The 24,207-nt window shown below is 41.1% G+C and overlaps 2 protein-coding genes across 6 annotated transcripts in view; one reads left to right on the plus strand and one right to left on the minus strand.

Annotated features, from left to right (window-relative positions):
* Window positions 1-2,531, minus strand: part of RHBDD3 (rhomboid domain containing 3) — a 16,620-nt gene extending 14,089 nt beyond the window's left edge. The window contains exon 1 of one of the 2 annotated variants that reach the window (XM_072148410.1): window positions 2,021-2,531. The gene's annotated coding sequence lies outside the window, so the exon portion shown is untranslated. Of the gene's footprint in view, window positions 1-1,628; window positions 1,929-2,020 lie in introns of those variants that run through there. The other variant, XM_072148419.1, reaches the window with a different exon arrangement.
* EWSR1 (EWS RNA binding protein 1) lies at window positions 2,152-22,483 on the plus strand. 4 transcript variants are annotated; one of them, XM_072148372.1, is made up of 18 exons: window positions 2,152-2,263; window positions 5,665-5,701; window positions 5,790-5,841; window positions 7,753-7,879; window positions 9,496-9,513; window positions 11,758-11,944; window positions 12,130-12,297; window positions 13,287-13,579; window positions 14,047-14,224; window positions 16,728-16,765; window positions 17,376-17,408; window positions 17,506-17,621; window positions 17,998-18,127; window positions 19,331-19,453; window positions 19,549-19,684; window positions 20,993-21,090; window positions 21,548-21,782; window positions 21,870-22,483. In XM_072148372.1, the coding sequence occupies exons 1-18, from the start codon at window positions 2,197-2,199 to the stop codon at window positions 21,907-21,909; spliced, it is 2,076 nt and encodes a 691-aa protein (XP_072004473.1). In that variant the 5' UTR covers window positions 2,152-2,196; the 3' UTR covers window positions 21,910-22,483. The 4 variants fall into 4 exon arrangements, with proteins under 4 accessions (XP_072004473.1, XP_072004484.1, XP_072004494.1 ...); XM_072148383.1 differs by having other exon boundaries at window positions 16,731-16,765; XM_072148393.1 differs by lacking the exon at window positions 9,496-9,513.
* The last annotated feature ends 1,724 nt before the right edge of the window (window positions 22,484-24,207 follow it).

Genomic DNA, 24,207 nt, shown 5'->3' on the forward strand with positions numbered 1-24,207 from the left:
AGTAAGGAGGTCTGATTTTGCATTGGACCCCAGCATGGCCATGTTACATGCCTTTGTTTATGATACCAGACCTTTGTTTATGATACACACATGGCGCTTTGAACCCATTTTTGGGCCGTTTTCAAGCAGTCTTAAAAAACGCATGCGGTTTTTGAAAACACAGCCATTATACCAATTATCTTAATTAAAACTGGTCAAAAACGCATGCATTTTCAAAAACACATGCGTTTTTCGAAAACATATGCGTTTTTTAAACGGACTGCTTAAAAAATGGCCTAAAAATGGGTCCAAAAGACCTGAGGGCGCGTTCACACGTTCCGCTATCGTCGCGTTCATAACGCGACGCTAGTGCACAGTGGGCGGGGCTCGGGACGATCGCATATGCGTTTCCCGAGAAAAGCATGCGATTAATAACCCGATCGCATGCGTTTCTCTGGAAACGCATATGCGATCGCCCCAAACTCCGCCCCCTGTGTGCTAGCGTCGCGTTATGAACGCGGTGCTAGCGGAATGTGGGAACGCGCCCTAAGGCTTAGATCACACGGGGCGTATATATTGCGTTTTAAAATGCAATACAACAGCAGAGGGTGCATTTGCACGATGCGTTGCGTTTTTTGACACAATCCAAGGCTTCAACCTTGATCACATGTTGAAGTAACATTGTGTTTTAGTAAATGCAATGGAAACGCAATGTTACTTCAACATGTGATCAAGGTTGAAGCCTTCGGAATGTGTCAAAAACCCATCAAAAAATTTGATGCGCCCTGAGGCCGCATTTACACGATGCGTTGCGTAGACCGTTGCCTTTTTGACGCATTCCACTGGCTTCAGCCTTGATTACATGCTAAGGTTACATTGCGTTTTAGAAGATTCCAGTGGAAACGCAAAGTAACCTTAGCATGTGATCAAGGCTGAAGCCAGCGGAATGCATCAAAAACGCAGCACACAATGCAACGCATCGTGTGAATGTGCCCTGAGGAGTGGAGATTCGCCTAATTACATTGCCGTTAACCTTTGTGTTTAAAAAACATGTTTATGCAATACTTTAACAAAATGCAAAGTGCTCTCCATAGAGTGGTGATCAGCCTGCACCTTAAGGCCGCAGTCACCCATACCGCTAGGCGTCCGTTCATAACGCGACACTAGCGCACAGGGGGGCGGTCCTCGGCCCGTACGCACATGCGTTTCAAGAGAAACGCATGCAATCGGCTTATCAATCGCATGTGTTTCCCTGGAAACGCATGTGCCTTTGGGCCGAGGACCTCCCCCTATGTGCTAGCGTAGTGTTATGAACAGACGCCTAGCGGTACGTGTGACCGCGGCCTAACACGGCAAACTATTGGACATGTCCTATATTTCTCCGTGCACGGTCACTGCACCGTGACTGGGTATCAATGGAGTCCGATCTCCGCCCGCACTATCGGTCCCCATTACGCCCATGTGAATGAGCCCTTACATTTGAGAACATTATTTAGCCCGTGTTTTCTTTATCTGAAAATAAGTAGAGTTGTTTGTGGTGTAAGCACATGTGAGGGGGTCATGTACAGGGGTGGACACTTATGAAAAATTGGTACATAAGCACTTGGGCCCGTGCCCCGCATCTTTTATGCCCCTCTACTGGCACCTACATAGCATGGCCAGGGCACTGAGGAAGCCAGCGCAGTTTTTTATTATTTTAAGAGTCCGTGAACCACTTTGGCTGGCTATAGTGTAACACATGGTGCATGCTTCAATCATTGATAATTCAGCATGCCATATGCAGTTCCGGTGTCACACACTCCAAAGAACAGACTGTACACAGATCCGCGCCATTTTACAGAATCTAACAGGAGGGGAATAAAGGTGTTTTCTCCCACGATTAGCAAAAATGTATACAATGGGCCACAAGCAATGACTGACCCCCACCCGGGCCTGACACAACTTTCTAGATCAGTCTCTATTCCCTTCTCCCCACAGGAGCTGCGTAAAGGATCACACCACTACATAACACTAGGGGTGGCTAGCAACAATAGAGGCTTACCTTCTGCATTCTACTTGTGCTGTTCTTATCCAACTTCCTGTTTAGCCTTTAGATTCTGAACAGTGTATTATTAAACCGGTACACAGATTTTACTAGAAAATGACGCAAAGCCTGGTTCCCGGATATACCCTTTCCCCGGCAATAAATGGTACGGTCCAGTTTGGTCAGTACTGCGCATGCGTGGCTCGCGCTCCCCCCACACGGACGCTGAGGTGGTTAGAGTACACAAAATGGCTTCCACCGGTGAGTAACGGACTGTGCGCTTCCAGTGTGACTGTATTATGTCTCGGGCGGACTAGGGCCGTGTATAGCGGCGCCTTCCTGCTCCTTTAGTATCTGTTTACTGGAGTGCTGGACCGGCTGAGGTTTTGGGAAAGGAGCACTCTCAGGCTGCCCGTACCTCATAGGCCTCAGTCACATAGGACGTAGCTTCCATCCCAGATGCACGAGGTTCCCTCCTGGGAGCACGACCTGTTGCATCTCCGCCTGTAGGCAGGCTGTGGCTGGGATTAAAGAGTGGATGCTGCGTGTCGTATTTTTACGTCTGCTGTGTGTGCCAGGAACTGCGGGACAGGCCCCTTGTGTGCATCTGCAGTGTGGGCTATTGCTCTGTGTTATCAGTCAGTATGTATTTGCGTGTGTGTATATATCTATATATGTAAGCAATATGTATACATGAGTGACCACCACCTTCACACTCCACTTACTACACTGTAATTCCTCTTCAATTATTGGAAGGTTGTTCTGTCTATAGCTTGTGACTCCATCTGTCTACAACAAAGCAACTTTTAACTGTAAGACCATTAAAGGGATCCTCCAGGGGAGCTTTTGTCCTGATGGTACTAGCCACACCTTCAAACGAATGGCTGCCATGTAATTCCCGAGGGTTTGTATCCATCATAAATGGTTCTATTGTGATGAGATGGTTTTTTTTTTTTTAACTTTTTTATGTAATCCCAGTTCACGCTTTTATATTCTGCTGCTAAACTGGAGGCTTAGGCCTCCTGATGTAGCTGGCGTAGTTTTGTGCGAAAACCATGTGAGTATTTGCATAGTTGAGGTTTTGCGCAGAGCTCGAATGCTGGCTTAAAGGGGTTTTCCCACAAAAGAACTCTTGCATTTCAATCCCTACATTTTGTTAACACAATAAAAATCATTTTAACCCTTTACTTTCCAATTTTACTCAGTTTTATTGCTTTTGTTTATTGAAAACGCAGACAAAGCTTCGCTTCCGGAGCGGGCCGAGGCCAGACCGCATTGGCGTTTCTATGGAAACGCATGCGATCGGGAACGAGCCGCCAGTGTTTTGCATTAATTTAATTCAAAACACCGGCAGCTTGTTCCCGATCGCAGGCATTTCCATAAAATGCCGATGCGATCGGGCCGTGGGCTGCCTCGGTAGGCGCGACTTTGTCTGCGCTTGCGTTTTCAAACACAGACAAAGCGGTGCGTGTGGCGACAGCCGCGCATGACTATCCTGCTCCATTAATCTCTATGGAGCTGGCAGCGATCGCTGAGCGCAGCGCTCGGTAATTTGTCAGCTCCATAGATTAATCAAGCAGAAAGGTCATGCGCGGCTGTCTGCTCCATTAGTCTGAGGAGCAGCGAGGGGTTGTTCAGACCCCTCGTTCCTGCGATCTGCGGGGATCTATTAGTTTATTATATGTATTGTGAAGCTTGTCCTGATAATGTTAATATAAAATGTATAATTTAGTCTTGTACATTTTTATTTAATTGTATTTGTTAAAAAAGTAGTGATGTATAGAGATCTCTTAAAACACCCATGGCGAAACTTTTAGAGGCCGAGTGCCCAAACTGTAACCCAAGACCCCCCTTATTTATCGTGAGGTGCCAACCAAAAATTAAAGCAGCTACTGTTCAACAACTGTTCAACAACTGCTCCCTGTTCAACAACTTTCAATCATATTGGCCTCCTGAGGACAGCAACACAGTTGAAAGATGGAAAATTTTCGTCATTTTAGCTTCAGCTTCTTCCCAGTTTCCCTCTGTACCCAGGATCGTGGGGCCAGCAGGAGGTCCTAAAATAATTCGACTCTGTCTAATTCTCCCTCTTTCTACTGTCCCAAGTAAGTGTCAAAATATGACTGAAAGCAGCTTCTTTTAAGTTGCTTGGAACTGCAGGAAGATTCTTTGAGTCTTGTCTGGTGTGCTGGGGTGATGGCCTGAGTGCCCACAGAAAGGGCTCCGAGTGCCGCCTCTGGCACCCGTGCCATAGGTTCGCCACCACTGTCTTAGAATATCCATCTCTATATACCAGTGCATTGAGCTTGTCACAGTGCAACTTTATGGAAGCTCTAGTGAGATAAAATCCTCCCATTGACAGCAAGTAAGCCCATAGTCTAGTGCAGTGGTGGCAAACCTATGGCACGGGTGCCAGAGGCGGCACTCTGAGCCCTTTCTGTGGGCACCCAGGTCATCACCCCAGAATGAAGTTCACCAGACAGAACTCAAAGAATCTGCCTGCAGAATATTCCTACAATGATGGATGAATTTGCCCTCCTCTTTTCAACTGGGTATGTTTCCTTGGGAGGCTGAAGGATTGAAAGTTGTCAATGAACAAGGAGAAATACATTACTGCTTAAATTGTTGCGCTGGCACTTTGCAATAAATAAGTGACTTTTGGTTGAAGTTTGGGCACTGAAGCTCTAAAAGGTTTGCCATCACTGGTCTAGTGTATAGAGGCTCTGTATCTCTTTGGCATAGTAGAGAGTAGAGGTTGTGAGGTTGAATAGCATAAAATAATTTAGAACCCTTGTGTCAGGGGAAGCCCTGGGAGATGTAGAAAGACCATATGTGGACAGATGTTTCCTTGATGACGTGGTTCCTGCTCTGCTGCTGGCCCAACACACTATTCAAAGGATTCCCTGCCTGATGATCCTTTGAGGCTTCCCCTGCACATAGCTACCAGGAGTCTATAAAACAGGATAAGGGTACATTTACACAGTGGCATACCGCTTTGTGCTGGAGAGGAGGAGGAGGTGACCCTTCCACCCCACCATAGAGAAAAGCGGCGCACTGCTGCACACACAAGGAAAGACAGAGAATGCTCTATCTTTTCCCTGTGTACGGTGCCACACATGTCGCATATACGTCCTTATAGACAGCCATCTATAGACAGGTCTTGATGCGTCATGCAACCCTACTCCAAAGCGGAGTGGTGATGCAAGTCTGGTCGGGGCATCATGGCACAAGTTGAAGGGTTTTGTCAAGGCCTTTGTGAAGGTTACTTTATTTGACCTATCAAAAGCAAAAGGAATTTCAAGGTCTAATGTTATAATTTGTTTAGGTATAAAAGAAACACAACCAAAACATCTGCAGACAGAAGTAGCTCAATTCAAAGCTTGGGGAGAGCAACTGAAGGACATATTATCAAATTGTTGCCAAAATAACGAAGGCTGCTTCAATTACTGCACTATTAAGTGTTTATTGGTATCACTCCGGCTGAAAAGTCTTATGGTTATTCATAAAAGCCAATACAAAGGGGAATGAGAGCTCATTTAAGTTTTTAACTTTGACAATTGAAGTGCAACTGGAAGCTTCCTCAGCGCTAGATAGTTACTCAGTTACTTGAGAATGCTTTTGTTTAAAATTTGGTGAAAAACTGCAACTTTTTTGTCTTGTAGATTATAGCACCTATAGCCAAGCTGGTGCCCAGCAGAGGTAAGTGCTTGTTTACTGAAAGGTATTTTTTTCGGTTACATTTCCATATGGGGTGCTATCAATATTGATATTCTTTTTCTTTCTTCAGCTATGGTGCCTATACTGCCCAGCCAACTCAAGGATACACACAGACAGCTCAGGTATCAATTTACGGGATTCATTCAACTTGTGGCAAACTTTACTATGAATTTTATTGTTATCTTTGAGACAATGTATTTGCATATTTATTTCCCATAGTATTAAAAGATCACTTTCATCAAGTGTCATCTATTTTAGGTCATCTAACTTTGTTAGAGTTTTGAGGTATAATCTCTCTACTTTGATCCACTGCCATAGTTTTGTCCACTTCTTTTCCTGGATCAACCCTTTTGTGTCCATTTTAAAGGGGTTGTCCGAGACTTTTCACAAAAACTAAGGTGGCCAGGAACTTCTTAAAAAAAACAAAAAAAAAACCAAACACTTACTTGCCTCCCTGCGCCCTCTGGGTGTCCCATGCTGCTTTCGCTCTGGTCCATGCCCCATGTAAACACAAACAAACATGGCACCCGTCCCTATTCACAGCGTTGTATACCGTAAGAAGCATGTGATCAGTCACATGATGCTGACATCACCGCAGGTCCTGTAGGACACCCTGGAGAGGGGAGAGCAGTGGGGAAGGTCTCCTCTCTGGGAGATCGGATGAAGGACATCATCCGATCTCCATTACAGCGGTCAGGAGGGCCTGGCATTGCTGGATCCTTCGGTCTAGAAGACGCAGGCACTTTTTAGCAAGATTTTTTTCTTGCTAAAAAGTGTCTTATAGTCCAAAAAAAAAAACAGCATGTGGGATGGATGGGCGTAAGGTCTGGCCCGAAGCTGAATGCATTGCTGCTTCTGTGGCCGTTTGTTTACATGGAGCACAGACTGGAGCGATAGCACCGGGACACTTGGAGGGTGTCGGGAGGCAAGTTCATGTGTGTGTTTTTGTTTTTTTTTTTTTTTTTTTTTTAAGTAGCCCCCACCCGGCCAACTTTGTCTCGGACAACTCCTTTAATGCTTACAGAACCTGTCGTTGGAATTAAACCACTCAAACAATTAAAAAGCATTTCCCTTGCTATATGGAAAATTTAAAGGGCTCTGTTACATTATTGGCCTATTCATGTGATGGGACCAGGGTGACATCTAAGGTCCTTTGCCCATTTGCAACATCTACCCAGTGATTGTATCGGATCAAGTAATATGACAACCTTCTAATCCTCCCCTCCATGAAGGCATACTGTGATTTCATGTGATCAGATAGATACATGAGGTTGATGTCATCCTTTGCCCAGTTGCATTTGCAACATCACACTGGTCACATGACATTAAGTGCTGAGAAGAGGCATGGGACATGCGGAGGAGTATATGACTGAGCAGGGCACGCACCCCCTAAAGTTGGTTTATGGGGATGTAAGGGAAATCTGGCTCTATGGGAAACCGGTCTTTGTGAAAATGTGGTGACTGGTTCCCTTAACAGCAAAGACTTCTATTTTAGTGCTTTAAGTGTTGTTTAAATACAATTGAGGGAGTCCATCTGGTCCTTATCTTTACACTTTTTCTATAACAAGTAAAAACTCCTTGGAAAATATAGTATACATCTTAGTGCATTGAGGAACTGCTATACTTTCTCCACTAGTCTTTGGTGTTAAGCTGTTTCTGTGTGCTAAGTTAGAGGGCAATAATTAACTTAATGCACTTTCATTGAAAGTTGCCTCACTTAACAAGATTTTAGACTTTTTTTTTTTTCTGCAATTTTCCAAGCGGTCACATTAAGGCGGCTCTGTGTTCACAAGTAGCAATTTGGGCATTCGTTTTGTTACCATGTTTTTGCTGGCTTTTGTTTTTCATTAAGTGTGTATGAAGCTGTGAAAATGTTAACACAGGTGCTTACATTTCCAACATTGAAGAAAAACTTTCAAAGCGGGCAAACTCATATTAACATGCATTTTCTTCCACAAAATAAAATCAATTTATGTATTTGTGTGTGTTCAATGAGGTTAAAATTAACACTTAAATTGATGTATTTTCCACAGGCTAGCTATGGCCAACAGAGTTATGCCACCTACGGACAACCTAGTGATGCCAGTTACACACAGGCACAAACCACTGCCACATATGGCCAGTCAGTGTATGCTACTGCTTATGGGCAACCTCCTGCTGGTAAGGACTCTTTTCATTCACGTTAGTTTAACAATTTATTTTCACAAAGCTAAAATGGTTTACAAACATATAAAAAGGTCCACTGCATTCATTATTCCATAATTTTTCAATGTATCCTTACAGCACAATGCACTGTTTTTTCCTTTATGATTAGATAGCGGCACAGATCTAACAGATGAGGTGACATGTTCCCTGAGCTTACAGCAGAAGTGTGCTTTTCCTGTTGTCAGGGTTTGCAGAACTGCTGTCTAAAGTACATATACCTCTATAGCAGCATAATGTTATGACATTATAACTAGGGCCATAAGAAAGCTTGTTAAAGTTCCTTTTAAGGGCCATATGAAAAATTACAAAACTTCAAAAAGGTTTTAAGCCTGCCTCAATGGCTTAAATCTTTTTATTCCCAACTTGAAACATTGGAATACAAATATTTCAAAATAACAGCTTTTTAGGAATACCAATCTTTAAAGGAAAAATTTCTTGGTCTGTTTTTGGAAAAGCATCAGGCACAATGCAGTTTGGTCTACCAGAATGCATCCTTTCCCAGAACAGACATCCAATGTATTTCCTCCACCTTGTATTGTTGCTCTATAAGAAATCTATTGCAAGCACATGGCAATGACCATAATAAATGGTTCTCTTGTTCCATATACTTGCATAAGTAAAGCTTAACTATAAGACATTTGCTACACCAGCCACAGGCCTGTTCACAATCCCTTAAAGGGAACCTGTCGCTACATTTGCACTTACGCAGCCAGTGACAGGTTCCTATAGAACTATTAACTGACACCATTCTTTTAGCTAAAAATTGTTTTTCTTGCATCCACATAAATAACCTTTTATCTTATATTCCCTGACATCAGAGGGTGGCGTGTCCTGCTCATCCTGCCCCTACCATCTACTACTTATGTCTCCTTACCGGTCAGAGGTCATGTCATGTGACCACAGTGATACCTCAGGTTCTTCAGCCTCTTAACAATGGCAAACTACCCCATGTATGTATCTGACCACATGAAGTCACAGCAGCCTCCATAGACTTCTACTACTTTCCATCCTCCATGGAGGCTTCTGTAATTTCCTGTGATCACATATATGGTGTACAGTTTGCTATTCTTAGAAGGCTGAAGGACGTGCGATGATATCACTCTGGTCACATGTCATGAATGTAATACAAGGCACAATGTAAAAAAAAGTACACATTTCCCATCTGTAATAGGAGCTTTGTCTGCAGTTGAATATTTGCAGACAGTCCCTAAGTACAAGGAAGCAGAGCAGTGACACGGAGATGTCAGTCAGAATATTGGGGCATGGTTCACTGCCAGCCTGAGAGAAGAGTTGCAGATACCAGACATGAGTTAAAAAAGCTAATTTGCACATCAGAAAAAGTCTATATTTAAGCTACAGTGCCCCACTGGCAGCTAATTTTAGGTGATATAGGGAGGACTTGTAACCCTTTATCAGCAGGCATTGTTAGTCAGGGTGGTCAAAATCTAGTGACAGGTCCTCTTTAAATTGATAAAGTTCTATTGCTATTATTGAAACTGGTCTGATGTGTCCTTTATGCTTTTTTTTTTTTTTTTTTTTTTTTTTTTTTTTTTTTTGCTTTGTGCCTGCAGTAGAGGGGCCCAGCACAGGTTTGCAATTTGCATGCATAAATTTAAAAAAACAAAAAAGATCATCTAGCTTGTAACATTTTGCATCATTTAGGGCTCCCCTTAAAGACTTGACTTTTTGATTTCAACTGCTTTATATTTTTTAATGCATATTTTGCTTTCTCAAGGGAACAGTCATTGTGTTCTCTCATAGATAGGCGCTGAGATTCGGGGCAACATGGCTTATAGTATATGTGGGCTTTTACACTCAAATTTCAGTGCAAATTGACTGGTGTGCATTGGATCAAAATTGACAAAATGAAAACTTATCTAGTGACCATATGACAGAAAAGGGCCTTTGTGTATAGCTCCTACATACACCTGTCACCAGGAATGTCCTTTTTATCTGGTGACAGGTTACAATAGCCTGTTCTATATTGATTTTAAAAATGACTGTCAGCATTCTCAATATCATTTTTTTATTTTTTTTTCGGTGTATTTTATTACATATATTACATGCCAGCAGCATGTGGTGCCGGTTTTAGTCTCCTCTCATCCACGCTCATGCAGTTCTGTTCCCTGTTTCCTGTCAGGTGCATTGAGCAGGCAGGGGAGGGAGGGGGATGGGCTGCAGCAGCCCTTTCCCTGGATCTTGCCTAACTCTGTTGGAATAGAATCGGGTAATGTGAATGAAACTTGTATAAGCTACTGAAACGCTTCAGAATGGTGACACAGGCATTTCTAAAATCTGCATAGCATAGGCTTTCGGAACCTGTCAACAAACTAAAATCATATTCCTGGTGACAGGTTTGTTTTAAAACTTTGTACAAGTGAATGACTGTCAAAGTGGAAATGTAGCTTTTTATTCCTGTATGGCTCATTCTACACTTTACTGCCCTTACTTTTGCAGCACATCCTTTTTCTGCTAAAGTAAAACTTCAGTCTTGACACTTACATGTCCCCTGCTCTTTCATTCTCTGCTTTGCCATTATTTCGAAGATAGATGCTTGCCAGCATTCTCCATCTAGCAGTGACTTGTGATTGTGTAATAAACATTTTTATATATTTTTATTCCATAAGTGTACATGCATTTGAACTTGTATGCAGATTAAACGGCCATATTTTTTAAGTGAAACTTCAGACAAATTGCATTTTTGTGTTGTCATGAAAACAGAAGAATGATGAAGCTTCATTGTAGATATATTCGAAAGGGGTTTTTTTTTATATAAAGTTGACCACTGCAGCCTGGAGCTGGAGTATGGTAAACTGCCAGCATCCAGATGTGTGTGTCTCTAGGAGTTGGCTGTAAGTTGGGGACTGCCTGTACTCTGAGCTGTAGGTTTATTTATAACTGTGACTCCTGATTTAGTGTTGCTACGCAGCCATCTTTGTCCAATAGCATTGGAAAACGCATTAAAATGAACTGGTTTAAAGTCTGCAAAAAAAAAAACTAAACTGCAAATATGGTTTTTACTGTGTCCATGAAGCCATAGAGATTGATGTCTGTTTCATCCATTGAATTAAGCTGGAGGGGGCAAATATTTGGAGAGAATTATCAGAAGTGTTTGAGAGCATAACTGTTCTAGTTGCCCATGGAAATCGGTCAGAGCTGGTAACTTCTGATAAATCTCACCCATTGTTTTTGTTCCCACCACTTCCCCCTTTACAATAAGAGGCCATTAATAGGCAAGCATTACTTCTATCAGTGATCATATTGATCCAAAGGATAAGAGGGATCTTTTTGGACCACACACTGAAAGCCATAAAACCAGGGTGTGATGAAGTAAGAAAACAAGACCTCTGTAAACAGTAATATGGCTTTTTAATGGTAAAATAGAAGTTGTGTAATTGCAGAGAGGAAAACGTGAAACTGCTTGGTCCCTCATGGCCAGTTGTCTTGTGTACATGATTGCATCTAGGCTTTTGCAGGATAGATTAAAATGTCTGACTTTCGTATTTTGTGTGTACAATGGACTTTTGTGTTTTTTTTTTTAAGTAGAATGTAAGTTTTTGCTGTGATTCTTGCTCAAGGTTTGTTTAAAGCTCCTATCAAAATGGTAAAGTAGTGTGGATTTTGTGATGAAATGTCCAGTTTATATAACTGAGAAAACTGCTGCTACGTTGCTATAAAACTTGTTCATTTACACAGTGCGACTTGGTCATGTCGAATAGATTGTTGTTGTGGTGTTATTTTTTTTTATATTTTCCCCTGTAGCCAAAAAGGAAAAAATAAAACTATGGATTATTATTTTTTTTCTTTCATGGCTTTGTATCTTATGTCCTTAGGTTATACTGCTCCAGCAGCACCACAGGCTTATACTCAGCCAATACAAGGCTATGGGACAACCGGCTATGACAGTACCACTGCTACTACTTCAACTACCCAAGCTTCGTATGCAGCACCATCTGCTTACAGTTCCCAACCAACATACCCTACCTATGGGCAACAACCTGCTACTACTGCTCCAGCCAGGTACTTATTAGAACCAAAGTTTCAGTATCACCTTTTTAGCAAGCATATCTAGGCAGATCTAAAGTGTGTATTTATACTCTTTGTGCAAAAACTGAGAAATGTCTGCTGCTAATCGAATAAACTATATATCAGACTTCAAAGGTCTTACAAATGAAATCCATACCATCTTTTTGTTTGTCCACTAGACCTCAAGATGGAAGTAAACCTGCTGACACCAGTCAGCCTCCTCAAAGTGCAGTTTCTTATGCTCAGACAAACCTGGGCTACAGTCAGAGTAGCTATAGTTATCCTCAAGTCCCATCAAGCTACCCAATGCAGCAAGTGAATGCTCCTCCATCTTACCCACCATCAAGGTAACATTTTAATGTCTATTATGCATCTTGGCTGTCCAAGTTGACCTATTTGTGGTGATTGGGGCGGGGGGGGGTGCTTGGGTCTTTTCTGCTCACTGTAACACTCATGCACCACATTTAGTCTTTTCATATGTAAGCTTAAAGCACAGGTGACTTTTGTGTTCACATATTTCATTAACCCCTTTAAGCCAAGGCATTTTTTTGTTTCCGTGTTTTTTTTGTTGTTTTTTTTCTCACCTTCAAAAATCTTTTTTCTTATTCCATGTAAAGATCTGTATGAGGGCTTGTTTTCTGCGTTATAAATTGCACTTCAAAATGACAGTATTTAATATTCCATGCCTTGGGAAGCAGGGGACACTATTCTGTTACAGACTTAAAGGGGTATTCCCATTTCAACAAGTAATTGCTATTGTTTGACTAATCAAAAGTTATACAAATTTCCAATATACTTTCTGTATCAATTCCTCACGGTTTTCTAGATCTCTGCTTGCTGTACTTCTATAGAACATTCTATGTTTGCTTCCAGTGGACAGAAATCTGACCATGGTCACACAGGTGCACGGCTCGTTATCACACAGCTCTGATTACTCTCTATGATACTAACGGATGCACATGGTTGGAGCAAAAGGCAGCTTCGTGCTTGCTGCCTCACATCATTCACTAACTACTGCATGATGTGAGGCAGCAAGAGCAAAGCTGCCTGTTGCTCCAACCACGTGCAATGAGTAGCTGTTATTCCTGCGGCCCTCCTTTTCTTTTTCTTTTTTTTTCCCAGCACCATTCCCAGCTGCTTTACACCTAAGCTAAAACTCTGGCTAAGCATGTGACCACACAGTCAGATTAGGGCTAGTAAGTCACATGACCAGCTCCACAATCGAGAATTTAAACTTAAATTTAGGTTTGGTAAAATGTATAGTATGCTAATCTGCTCATTTTTGTCTTGGCATAAGATTATGAATGTTCTTTTTTTAATCTTAATTTTCTTATAGCTACTCAGCATCCCAGCCTTCAAGTTATGAGCCAAGCTCATACTCCCAACCCAGTTCCTATACTCAGCAAAGTAGCTATGGACAGCAGGGATCATACACTCAGCAGAGTAACTATAGCCAACCAGGAAGTTATGGACAGCAGAGCGGCTATGGTCAGCAAAGCAGCTATCAACAGCAGCAACAACAGCAGCAGCAGCAACCTCCCCCTACAAGCTACCCACCTCCATCATCAACCTATAGCAGCCAGCCACCAAGTCAGTATGGCCAACAGAGCAGTGGTTATGGCCAACAGAGTAAGTACAAGTTTTTAATAGAATAAAATTTGTAACTTATTATAAAATTCAGTACAAGTTGGCCTAAGACTAGCATGACAAGTATTCAAGGATCACTATTTGCTTGGGATAAGGAAGACTGGAAGTGGGAACTTTACTTTCTGGTGTGATTTCAAAATTGTATGAGAAACTTGGTTTTTAAGTATTATAGAGGCATGTCTGACCCATTGTTCTTCCCTCCAGCCTCTGACCTGTTTTGGGGGATGAGTGTTCTCTGCTCACTAGAAAATTACTATGGAGGCTTATTTGTAACATAAAATGGGTAATATTTATAGGATGTTTCTTATGCTATTTGAGGGAGATGTTTAGTGGTGAAAATGCTGGATGGATTCTGCCTCAGCAGGTTTAGGGACACAGGGGGACAGCAGAGAACTCTGCTATGTGTTTCTTCTTTTAACTTATCTTACATTTTCTTTTCCTTCTATTAGGCAGTTACCGTCAAGATCACTCAAGCAGCAAAGGACCATATGGCCAAGAGCCTCACCAAAGTTTTTCTGGCTCTGAAGGGCGCAATTCTGGTGGCTCAGAGCCCCGTGGCAGAGGTCGTGGCATGTTTGACCGAGGTGGCATGGGCCGTGGTGGTAGGGGTGGCCGTGGAGGCATGGGGTAAGAAGATAGATAACAGATAAGAGCTAACAAAATCCTTCCTTCTACAGGGAATGAAATGTACCTAAAGCATAACTAAACTTTTAACCAAATGTTAAATCAATAGTGCAAATAATGATAAACGTTGTATTGTAATTTATGAAAGATAAATGTTCCTATACTTTCAGCAATGTCCTGTAGTTTGACAGCTGATGGTTGTCTCATCTCCTTACAGAGCTGTATGATGTGAAATATTCTCTAGGTATACAAGGAATTCATCTTTAGCCTCCTTTTTTCACCTATCTGCTGAGACTTTTTAGAAGCACTGCTTACTGCAGAAGAGAAAATGTATGGGACAGGGCAGTATACTTTATGGAAACAAAGCTTCAAAGTTTACCATTATCAATTGCACTATTAATTTCTGAAATTTTAAAGTTTCAAAGGTTTAGTTCTGCTTAACGGTGTACTCTTGAAACACAACTTGGCTACTGAAGTTATAGCTAAGGGTTCAAAAATCCTTAATTATTTGTGGTACATTTGCTGGGTTGTCATCCAGAGTTTGACCATCTTTTGAGATTTCAAATGAGAGTAAAGAGTGATCTGCTGGCTTTACCTGCAGTCCACTGATATCATTTTTTATTTTGGCTTTATTTATTCAAATGTAAGAACCAACATTGGTCCCAGATTTGCAACTGTTTTTACCTACTGGAATCTTTTTTTCAGTGAATGTTTTTCATTTTCATATAGTAACTTAGGGCCCAGTGTACTGTTCTGAAGAGACCTATTGAGTGAAAGTGCATAATGGATTTTTGATCATTACTACAATATTAATGGTTCTGATTTTTGCCTTTTCAAAGCAGGACCATTAAAGCTGGCTGGGTTTTCAGACACTAATTGGGTTATAATTTGTTTGGGTGCCACCCACTTCAGTCTTTTCATGCCCCTAATACTCCAGTAATAGTAGGAAGAGGGTTTGAGTAAGTATGCACATTCATTTTATGTAAGTCTGCACAAAGCTCTACACTCTTAATAGGATGTTGTTGTTTTTTTTGTTTTGTTTTTTGGTTATTCTAGTTTATTATATGGAAACAAGGGTACATTGTATTGTTTTGTGCAGCTTTAAGCCCATTGACCCGAGCAAGTTAAGTCCAATAAACTCTGTGCGCTTGTGTGATTTTCTGGTCCAAACCTCAAATCGCTGAACTGAATGGACATGCTGAGTTCATTTCAGTGATTTGAGGTTCGGTACAGGAAATGCTGCAAGTCAGAGCAAGTTTCTTGGAAAGAACTCTTGTGGACAATGGGCTTTAGTCAGCAGAGAAGTTTGTTCTTCAGCTTCATAGTGCTGCTTCTCTTTCTTTGCGGTCTGTTATATTGGCTGTAATGATGTACATGTTTAGATCAGAACTCTGAAAAGCCTGCTTATTGAGTAAGGTGCGCTCCATGTTTGGAGCTTTGGAGTAGGCCACATTGTTTACAGGACATTGTTTAAACTTTTAAGGTCCAGTAACTTCTGTAGTATCAACTCTTAGAGGCAGATTGGTGATGTGTATCTTGCATTTAAGCAGGTTTTTCAGAGCCGTCACAAGGTAGGTAACATGTTTATGCCCCCAAAAAATCCTTTATGTATTTTACTGATTTGTCTGGATATGTATTGCTTTACTTGGATGCACTTGAAAATCCCTTATTTTAACATGCTTTGTCAAATTTATATGCCACAGGTTACAAAGTGAGAGCGTTGTATACACTTCAGTTCTAAAAAGTACCCACTCAGCCGGCAGCATAATGAAATGTGGGACTCGATGTCTAAATGGAGAGGAAATGTCTAATTTTAAAAGTCCAATAGCTTAACCAGTTGACCATGTTATTATATTAGAATCTAAATCTTGTTTAGTAAGTGGAGTAACCAGATGTATGGTACAAGGTTAAAATATGTACACATCTGTTAATATGTAAACTATTGTAAGGTTTTTAAGGGCAGACTTTCTTATCCACTTTTATAATAAAGATTGATCTGTCAAATTACATAATGAACTGGAAGCTAATTGTATTAAAGGTGCAATGCTTATTATTGATGCTTATTGTAAAGGTTTTCTTCATTTGACAGAGTAAGGTGATATTATAGGAAGGCTTCTGTAGTGTTCCCCTAGTGGTCCCTAGTGCCCAAATACTAGAGCTGGAATTTGGACACTGCTTCTCTTGAGGGTCCAAGTAACTTTCTGTAATCTTTTTTTTTTTTTTTGTTTTATTCTAGAATATTTCAGTTTAAGGCTGGTAAATTTTGGTTTCTTGAGCATTGCACGCTTAATACATTCATTAAGGTTTTAAGAATACAGTGTTTAGTATGGTAACAAGAAATTGTACAAACGTACCTAGAAGATTAGTGCTTCGCTGAGAAAGATGATTTGTATGGACATGTTAAGCCACTGCCGGCTCTGTACCCTTGAACCCCATTCGAGGCCCAGAATGCTTTATGGCTCTTTAAAGGGAAAAGGCCTTCATTTCTTCACCTTTATTCTCCCAGCAGCGGTGGAGAGCGAGCTGGCTTCAGTAAGCCTGGTGGTAAGTTTTTGAGTATTACAAATGGGTAGTGTAACACAGAACAATGTCCCTTCCCTTTTTTTAATTTAGATTTTTTTTCTAAGCTAAATTTGCTTATTTTGGTCACATTAAAACCATGGTGTAAAATTTCCTGTGTAAAAGGTTCTGGCCGGCATTACTGAGGGGTATACATGGTTTATGTGGATACACAACAGGAAGCCACACAAATGAATACAGAATTGTGTTGAACACTGGGGATATTGAAAATGACTGCACATCATTGGGTGTGAAAGCTACACAAACACCTGGGCACACAAACTTTTTAGATTCTTGGTTTTAAGCATTATTAACACTTGTTAACACTTAAATACTGGCTCTTACTGCTGCCATACTGCTTTAGCAGTGGGTTGTGGTAATTTCAGCTTTTTATGGTTTGTAGGGTTTCATCCCTATAAAAACTAAAGTATTAAAGTACCAATCTGCCAGAATTGGTTCTTATGGTCCCCCCAATATTTGTGTGCCCTAAAAGCCCCTTTCTTACATTGGTATTCGTAGCTTTGATGTGAATGTTTGTGCGACACACACAGCATATTCTTGTTAAGTGATTTCTCGTTGTACTTTTATCTGCCAGGACTCCTGGATGATGGCCCTGAGCTTGATTTTGGTAAGTATATTTAAGAAAAAATTTACTCATACAATCTCCTTTCTGAGAACCCTAACTGTGGCTTTACTGAGGTTAAATCCCTGATTTTTATAAATAGTGCCTCCAGTGGAACCTGAAGAGGAACCAGAGAACACAATATATCTGCAGGGTCTGAATGATGATGTAACGGTTGAAGAGGTGGTGGAGTTTTTCAAACACTGTGGTGATGTAAAGGTGCGTAGTCATGTTCATACCTGATCATTTACTAGTTGAATGCAAACATATGGTGTAGGATTCCGCTGTTGTACAGTCTCCATAATGCTGTTCCCACGAAATCCTTTCAGTCACAAGTGCTATTGGGCTAGGCTCAGACAATGCTTTTCATCTTGTAAAGTCTTCAGACAAGATATTGGAAACACAGTTCCTGGGGGGAAAATTGCCTTATGGACACTTAAACATGACTATACCTTGTGAGGGAATATTACTTTTTACACAGGATTTTTATGGCACTGCATTTAAGATTTGGATATTGTCCCCTATCTTTGATAGTTTCAGCTTTAAAATGTGTCATTCATTCTTTATTTCTTATTTTTTTTTCCCCCTTTCCTAGATAAACAAAAGAACAGGACAGCCTTTAGTGAACATCTTTACAGATAAGGAGACTGGTAAACCAAAGGGTGATGGAACGGTTTCATTTGAGGATCCACCTTCAGCGAAAACTGCTGTGGAGCTCTGTGATGGTTGGTGCTCAACTAATTTTTGATGTATAAAATGATACTGTATTCCTCTGTTTATACATATAATACATCAAAGGCACTGTCAATCAAACTCCTGAGGTATATTCTTCTTACACATTGGATATTGTATATTGTGTAGGTTTCTGTAGGTTTGTTCTTAGGTTGAATTTGTATGCAAGTCGGAACTGTATATTTTATCATTGTAATCCCAGCCAGACCTTTTTTTTTTTTTTTTTTTTTTTTTGTCTGTGACAGTTGGATTTTAAAAATGTTGGGTTGTCGTAGGAATCAATATTAATAAAGCTTCATTAGACACCTGTGATAACTGTTACAGCTGATCATTGTAGCCTAGGACTAAAGTACAATAAATTACCAATATCCAGAGATCCGTTTAACTACGGGTCGTATGTAAATTGAGTGTTCTTATTTAGGGGACCTTCCTGTACATGGCATGGAATATTAAATACCATCACTATAAAATGTGATTTGTAACGCAGAAAACAAGCCATCACAGTTCTTTACATGGGAAAATTTTTTTAAAGTTAGATTTTTGAAGGTGTAGAGTGAAAAATTAAAACTCAAAAAGGACATCGGCGGGAAGGTGTTAATGCTCACATAAACCTCAATGCTGATACTACTGAATGAAGGCAACTTACAGAGAATTTCTACAATGTATTTCACTACAGTGTTTGTTTCTTTAATACACATGTGCTTGTCGAGTTTCTTTCTGCCTTGTAGCCAGCAGAAACTTCAGCTGCAGTCTACTAGAACAATTGACCAGCAGTGAAATAAGCTTCTTGGCAGTTAAAGCATTTTCCATGCCATCTGCCACGTGGGTCAGGCCACTACTTCTGCTTTAGTGATGGCCTCTAGTGATGGCTGCATGAGGCTAAAGGCATAACTGTAGGTGCCTTTTGGGAAGGTGTTTTTGGTTTGATCTAAAACACTATTTTGTCTTGTTTTTCTTTGAGGCAAATTTGTTTGGTTATGAGTTAGGGCTCAGGAGCTGAACCTGCATGCGTCTGGTTGTTGGGTGTAAAAATAAAGATGGCAGCTGTAAAAACAATTTTTAGATGCAGCAGTCAATTGCCTCCCTCCATCTGAAGCTGGTTCTTTGTATAGATCTACCAAAGTAATGATCAATAAAACACTGCTTAAAAACTTGTGTGTGATCTAATTGTTCTTTACCCCCTTCCCCCACTTAAGGTAAAGAATTTCAAGGGAACAAATTGAAAGTGTCGTTGGCCCGCAAGAAGTCCCTTCTTGGTAACATGAGAGGTGGATTGTTGCCTCGTGAAGGTAGAGGTCAGCCCCCACTCCTTAGAGGTGGTAAGTTTTTAATTCATAGCATATTTTTTGAAAAACACTTGCTAGAATCAAAGAATCTTCTGGTTTGAATGTCTAATCAACCTTTTCACTTATAGGTCCTATGGGACGAATGGGTGGCAGAGGCGGTGAGCGTGGTGGATTCATGCCTAGAGGACCTCGGGCGCCTAGGGGTAGTCCAGTTGGTGGCCCCAATGTACAGCACAGAGCTGGAGACTGGCAGTGCCCAAATCCGTAAGTCCTTACTGTAAAGCATGACTAAATGTTTAAATACCTTTACAATTTTGGAAATTCATAGTGCTGGTGATAATAACTTTGTATTTGCACCGGTTTTGGTGTTGGTTTCATTGCTTTTTCTGTGACTTTCTTGCCTACTTTACACTTCCTACTAATGCCAGATTTATCAAGGTAATGCAGATGTGAGTCTGTTTTGTGACTACTACAATTCAATGGTAAGGAGGTTATGCGTGACCAATATTGAGTAGGGTTTCACCGGTACCAGAATATTGTGTGATTCGATACCCAAAAAAGTATTGCAATACTTGATACCGATATACTATCTGATATAATAATATCTGAATGTTTAGGGTGTGGTCACATGGGGTGTTTACATTGCATTTAGAAATGCAATGCAAACGTCTGGGACCTCCGCTCAGTGTGATCGCATTTCCATTGAAACTCATGCGATCAGTGACGGTCACCAGTGTGTCCCCACACTGTAGTATATGTGTTGTAATGGCTATCCTGGTAATGTTAATATAAAATGGTAGACTAAATAGTATATTTAGAGCTTATGTACACGGGTGCTTTTGATGTCCGCATTCTATCCTCGCATGCCGACCAATCCATAGAAGTCAATGATTCTGCAAAAAAAATACAGCACATGCACGTGTTATTTCTTCAAATGTTGCCAGGCAACCAACTGTGCAAGGCAAGATGTAGATTAGAAACCATCAGGTTGTTTTTTGGTTACATCAAATCTCAGGAAGAGCCAAAAAACAGTAATTGAATTAGAGACCTTGTGTCTGGGGAAGCCCTGGGAGATGGAGAGACCCATATATGGAGAGATGTCTCCCTGATAAAGTGGTCCATGCTCTGCCGCTAACCCAACACCTCTCAAAAGGATTCCCTGGTCTGGGGAAGCCCTGTAGATGTAGACACCATATATGGACAGTTCTGATATTTCCCTGATAACATGGTCCCTGCTCTGCCGCTAACCCGACACTCCTACACAAAGGATTCCCTGCCTGTTTTCTCTGCAGACAGATACAAGGAGACTGTAGAAGGCATTCAGTACCGCAAGTAACAGCAGCTTGGTATTGAACAGTTCTGGCTTTGAAGGTATTGTTAAGTACCGAGATTTCAATGCATCGTGCAACCCCAGTATTGAGGCCCTCACCCGCAACACAAGCGTGCACACTTTTTACAGGAGGGAAAATAGGACAAATTTCCTCCAGTACATTACAAATTAAACAATTTACCTGCACCATTTGTGAGATGTCATGTGTAAGACCTTTAACTGACAAGTTATTCTCTATTTAGGGGATGTGGAAACCAGAATTTTGCTTGGCGAACAGAGTGTAACCAGTGCAAAGCGCCCAAACCTGAAGGCTTCATTCCTCCTCCATTCCCACCACCAGGTAATTAATCTGTTTTTGTTACTGCATGAAACGTGGCTCATTTCCGGTTTCCTCCTGCTGGAAGTGAATCTTACTTGCTGATGACGTTTATGAAATGGCTGTTAATGCTGCACATCTGCTTCAATTGGTTTCCATACAAATATGTTAACATTTTATTTTGGTCTAATGCTTAAGTTTTATACATTTACTCTTGCTGATTTTCCTGGCCAATGAATTTTAAAAAGTAAAATATTGTCTCTTGCCATCAATCTCATGCTTGTGGAAGGCACAGGTGTATGTTTTTTTTTTGTTTTTCTTTTGGTATTCTTTATATTGTCAGTTTTAAGAATGAATTGGGAAGAACCTCTCCAGGAAAATTACTTTGTTCCGAATAGGACAATTTTGCTGTGTTTAATACTTCAAACTACGCTTTAGTAATTATTTCTTCACTTCTCCCCCTGTGCCCTTACATCTAAAGGTGGTGAGCGAGGCAGAGGTGGTCCAGGGATGAGGGGAGGCAGAGGACTTATGGACCGTGGTGGCCCAGGAATGTTCAGAGGTGGTAGAGGAGGAGACAGAGGAGGTTTTAGAGGTCGTGGAATGGACAGAGGTTTTGGAGGAGGAAGACGAGGAGGACCTCCAGGACCTCTTATGGAACCTATGGGAGGAAGGGGAGGCGGTGGTAGACGTGGTGGTCCAGGCAAACTAGACAAGTAAGTTTTAATTTAAAAAAAAAAAAAATTTAAAAAATACACTATTTGTATCACACAGTGGTATATTATTTCTCTTCTCTCTTCTAGGAGTGATCATCGCCAGGAGCGCAGGGACAGACCATACTAGCTGTTTAAAGCCTCCTTTACTACCAGATTTATTTTTTAAGCCAGAAATGTTTTAAATTTATAATTCCATATTTATAATGCTAGCATGGAGTCCTTCCATTGTTACATTATGACTATACTTTGTCTGTAGTATTCACACTTTGTGGAGATATTAAAATGGAAGTTTAATGGTAGTTCCAATGTTTTTGTTTTTATTTTATATTTTTCCTGAAACTCCATAATTCCAGTTTTTTCTGTAAAATATATATTTTACAGAAGTGGATATGTTGGCATGTACAACTGTGATGAAATAAGGTTGGCGAGTGTATGGTTATAATATAATTTCTTGTGACTATAATATCCATATGATTTCTCCACTTTAGTGTACTTGGCCCATTTTTGTGGGCCATTTGCAGGTTCATTTCCCTATTCAAGCCTTTGAAAAGATCAGGGTTTAAGTATGATTGATAAATGTTTGCTCTTTTGGCTTTTTTTCTTTGCAGAAATTAATGGGATGGGGAATGTTGTGAATTTTATACTTTGGCTTGTACTGGTTGTTGACTCCCATATTACAGTAATAAAACTCTGTAAACCAGTGTCTATTCTATGGTTTCTGGAATTGGTTGCACAAACCATCAAACATTGAAAGCGATAGTGGTTAAATAATCCAGAACAGTGGTACGTTTGCTCTTAAATGCAGTGTCCTTTACCGCTTTGTAGTAGTAAAGAATGGCTAGAAATAACCCCAGTCATTTTGTTCTAATGATCACCTGTGATTAACTAAAGTAGCTTAATCCTTTTAATCCTAGAGGATTCCAGGAATGCTCATTCAACACACGAATGGATTAAAAGACTAAATTAAGAAGGAATATTTTGATACAATTAACACTGTCTGGTTACTGAGCCTTAGTTGACATTTTATGTATTTCTCAAAACAAGCACCTCCAAGTTGAGAAACTTTTTGGCGATGGCATAAGCATTCATGCACTCTAAATGATGCTTTGTATTTCCTATCGGACATCCATTTAGACAATCGTAGGAATGATGGGAAAGCAAAGGTTCTTTCCGCAAAGACTTGGTCATGTTATTCGCACTATCATTAACCCCTTACTGACATGTGACATACTATTGTCACGTGTCTGGTGCAGTTGTATAGAAGGGTTTCACAGCAAACACCCACACCGGTAATACCCGCAATCGGTGCTGGTACCAATCGTGGGTGTTAACCATGTAAAGGTAAATCTATCCCGGCGACGTGTTCGTGCCCCCATCTTGGATTTGATCACCACCCTTGGGAGGTAATTGGAGGGGGGGTTGGGGTGATCGTTTTCCATGAGCGCCTCGGGTCTTAAGATTTGCACATTGTATTGAACAAGGAAAATCCCCATATACTGCCATACAGTAGTATGATCCATATATTACCCTGGGGGGGCTGAAAAATTAAAATAATAAATATCAGTCCTAGGGAAGTGATTTGAATTATTTTTTTTTACTGTTTATATAAAGTATCGCCGCTCCCAAAATGTTCGCTCTATCAAAATATAATGGTTATTCCCAGCGTTTAACCCCATAACAGAAGATTGCATACAAATTTTTGTAATTGAACATATTAAACGTATATAAATTTGCTATCCCTTGATCACACCGACCCAAAGAATAAAGTAGACATGTCATTTGGGGTGCACATTGAAAACCATAAAAACCAAAGAAAATGGTGCAAATGTTTTTTGGGGTTTTTTTTTCCCCACTTCTCAATAAATAGCATGGAATATTAGTCACCTATGAAGTGCAATTTGTTATGCAGAAAACAAGCCCTTATGCAGCTCTTTACATGGAAAAATAAGTTTTCCTCTAGCATCCCCCACGACGGCCCCACTTGGAGGATGACCCCTTGACCTCTGTAGGGACAGGAAGCAGAGAAGTTAAATACCCCACCCCCTGCATCTACACTCCACTGTCTTCCTATTCCTACACAGGGCAGGGAGTAAAGAAATCTCTCCTCCGTTCTTTCCATCCAAGAGGGACAGTGAGAGGGGAGCAGGTGTGGCGCGAGGATCCTCCTCTTACCCCTCCGGTCCAGGACAGCGATCGGTGCAGACGACCCTTCCTTGTCCGGCATCTGGGGCTGGTAGTGCTGGCTCTGTCCGCGACCCCGTGAGGTTTACGACACCCGGACTTCAACAAAATGGCGGCAGTACACCCGATGCAGCCGCTGGTGACTACTTCCGGCGGCGCGCCGGAAGTGAAGTTTTCAGTCGCGGAGTCCGGAAGCAGGCATGTGGAGAGGTAAGATTAAAAGTTGGCGGGGACGCACAATGAT

The sequence above is a fragment of the Engystomops pustulosus genome, chromosome 1 (assembly GCF_040894005.1).
Source record: "Engystomops pustulosus chromosome 1, aEngPut4.maternal, whole genome shotgun sequence".
Classification (NCBI taxonomy): domain Eukaryota; kingdom Metazoa; phylum Chordata; class Amphibia; order Anura; family Leptodactylidae; genus Engystomops; species Engystomops pustulosus.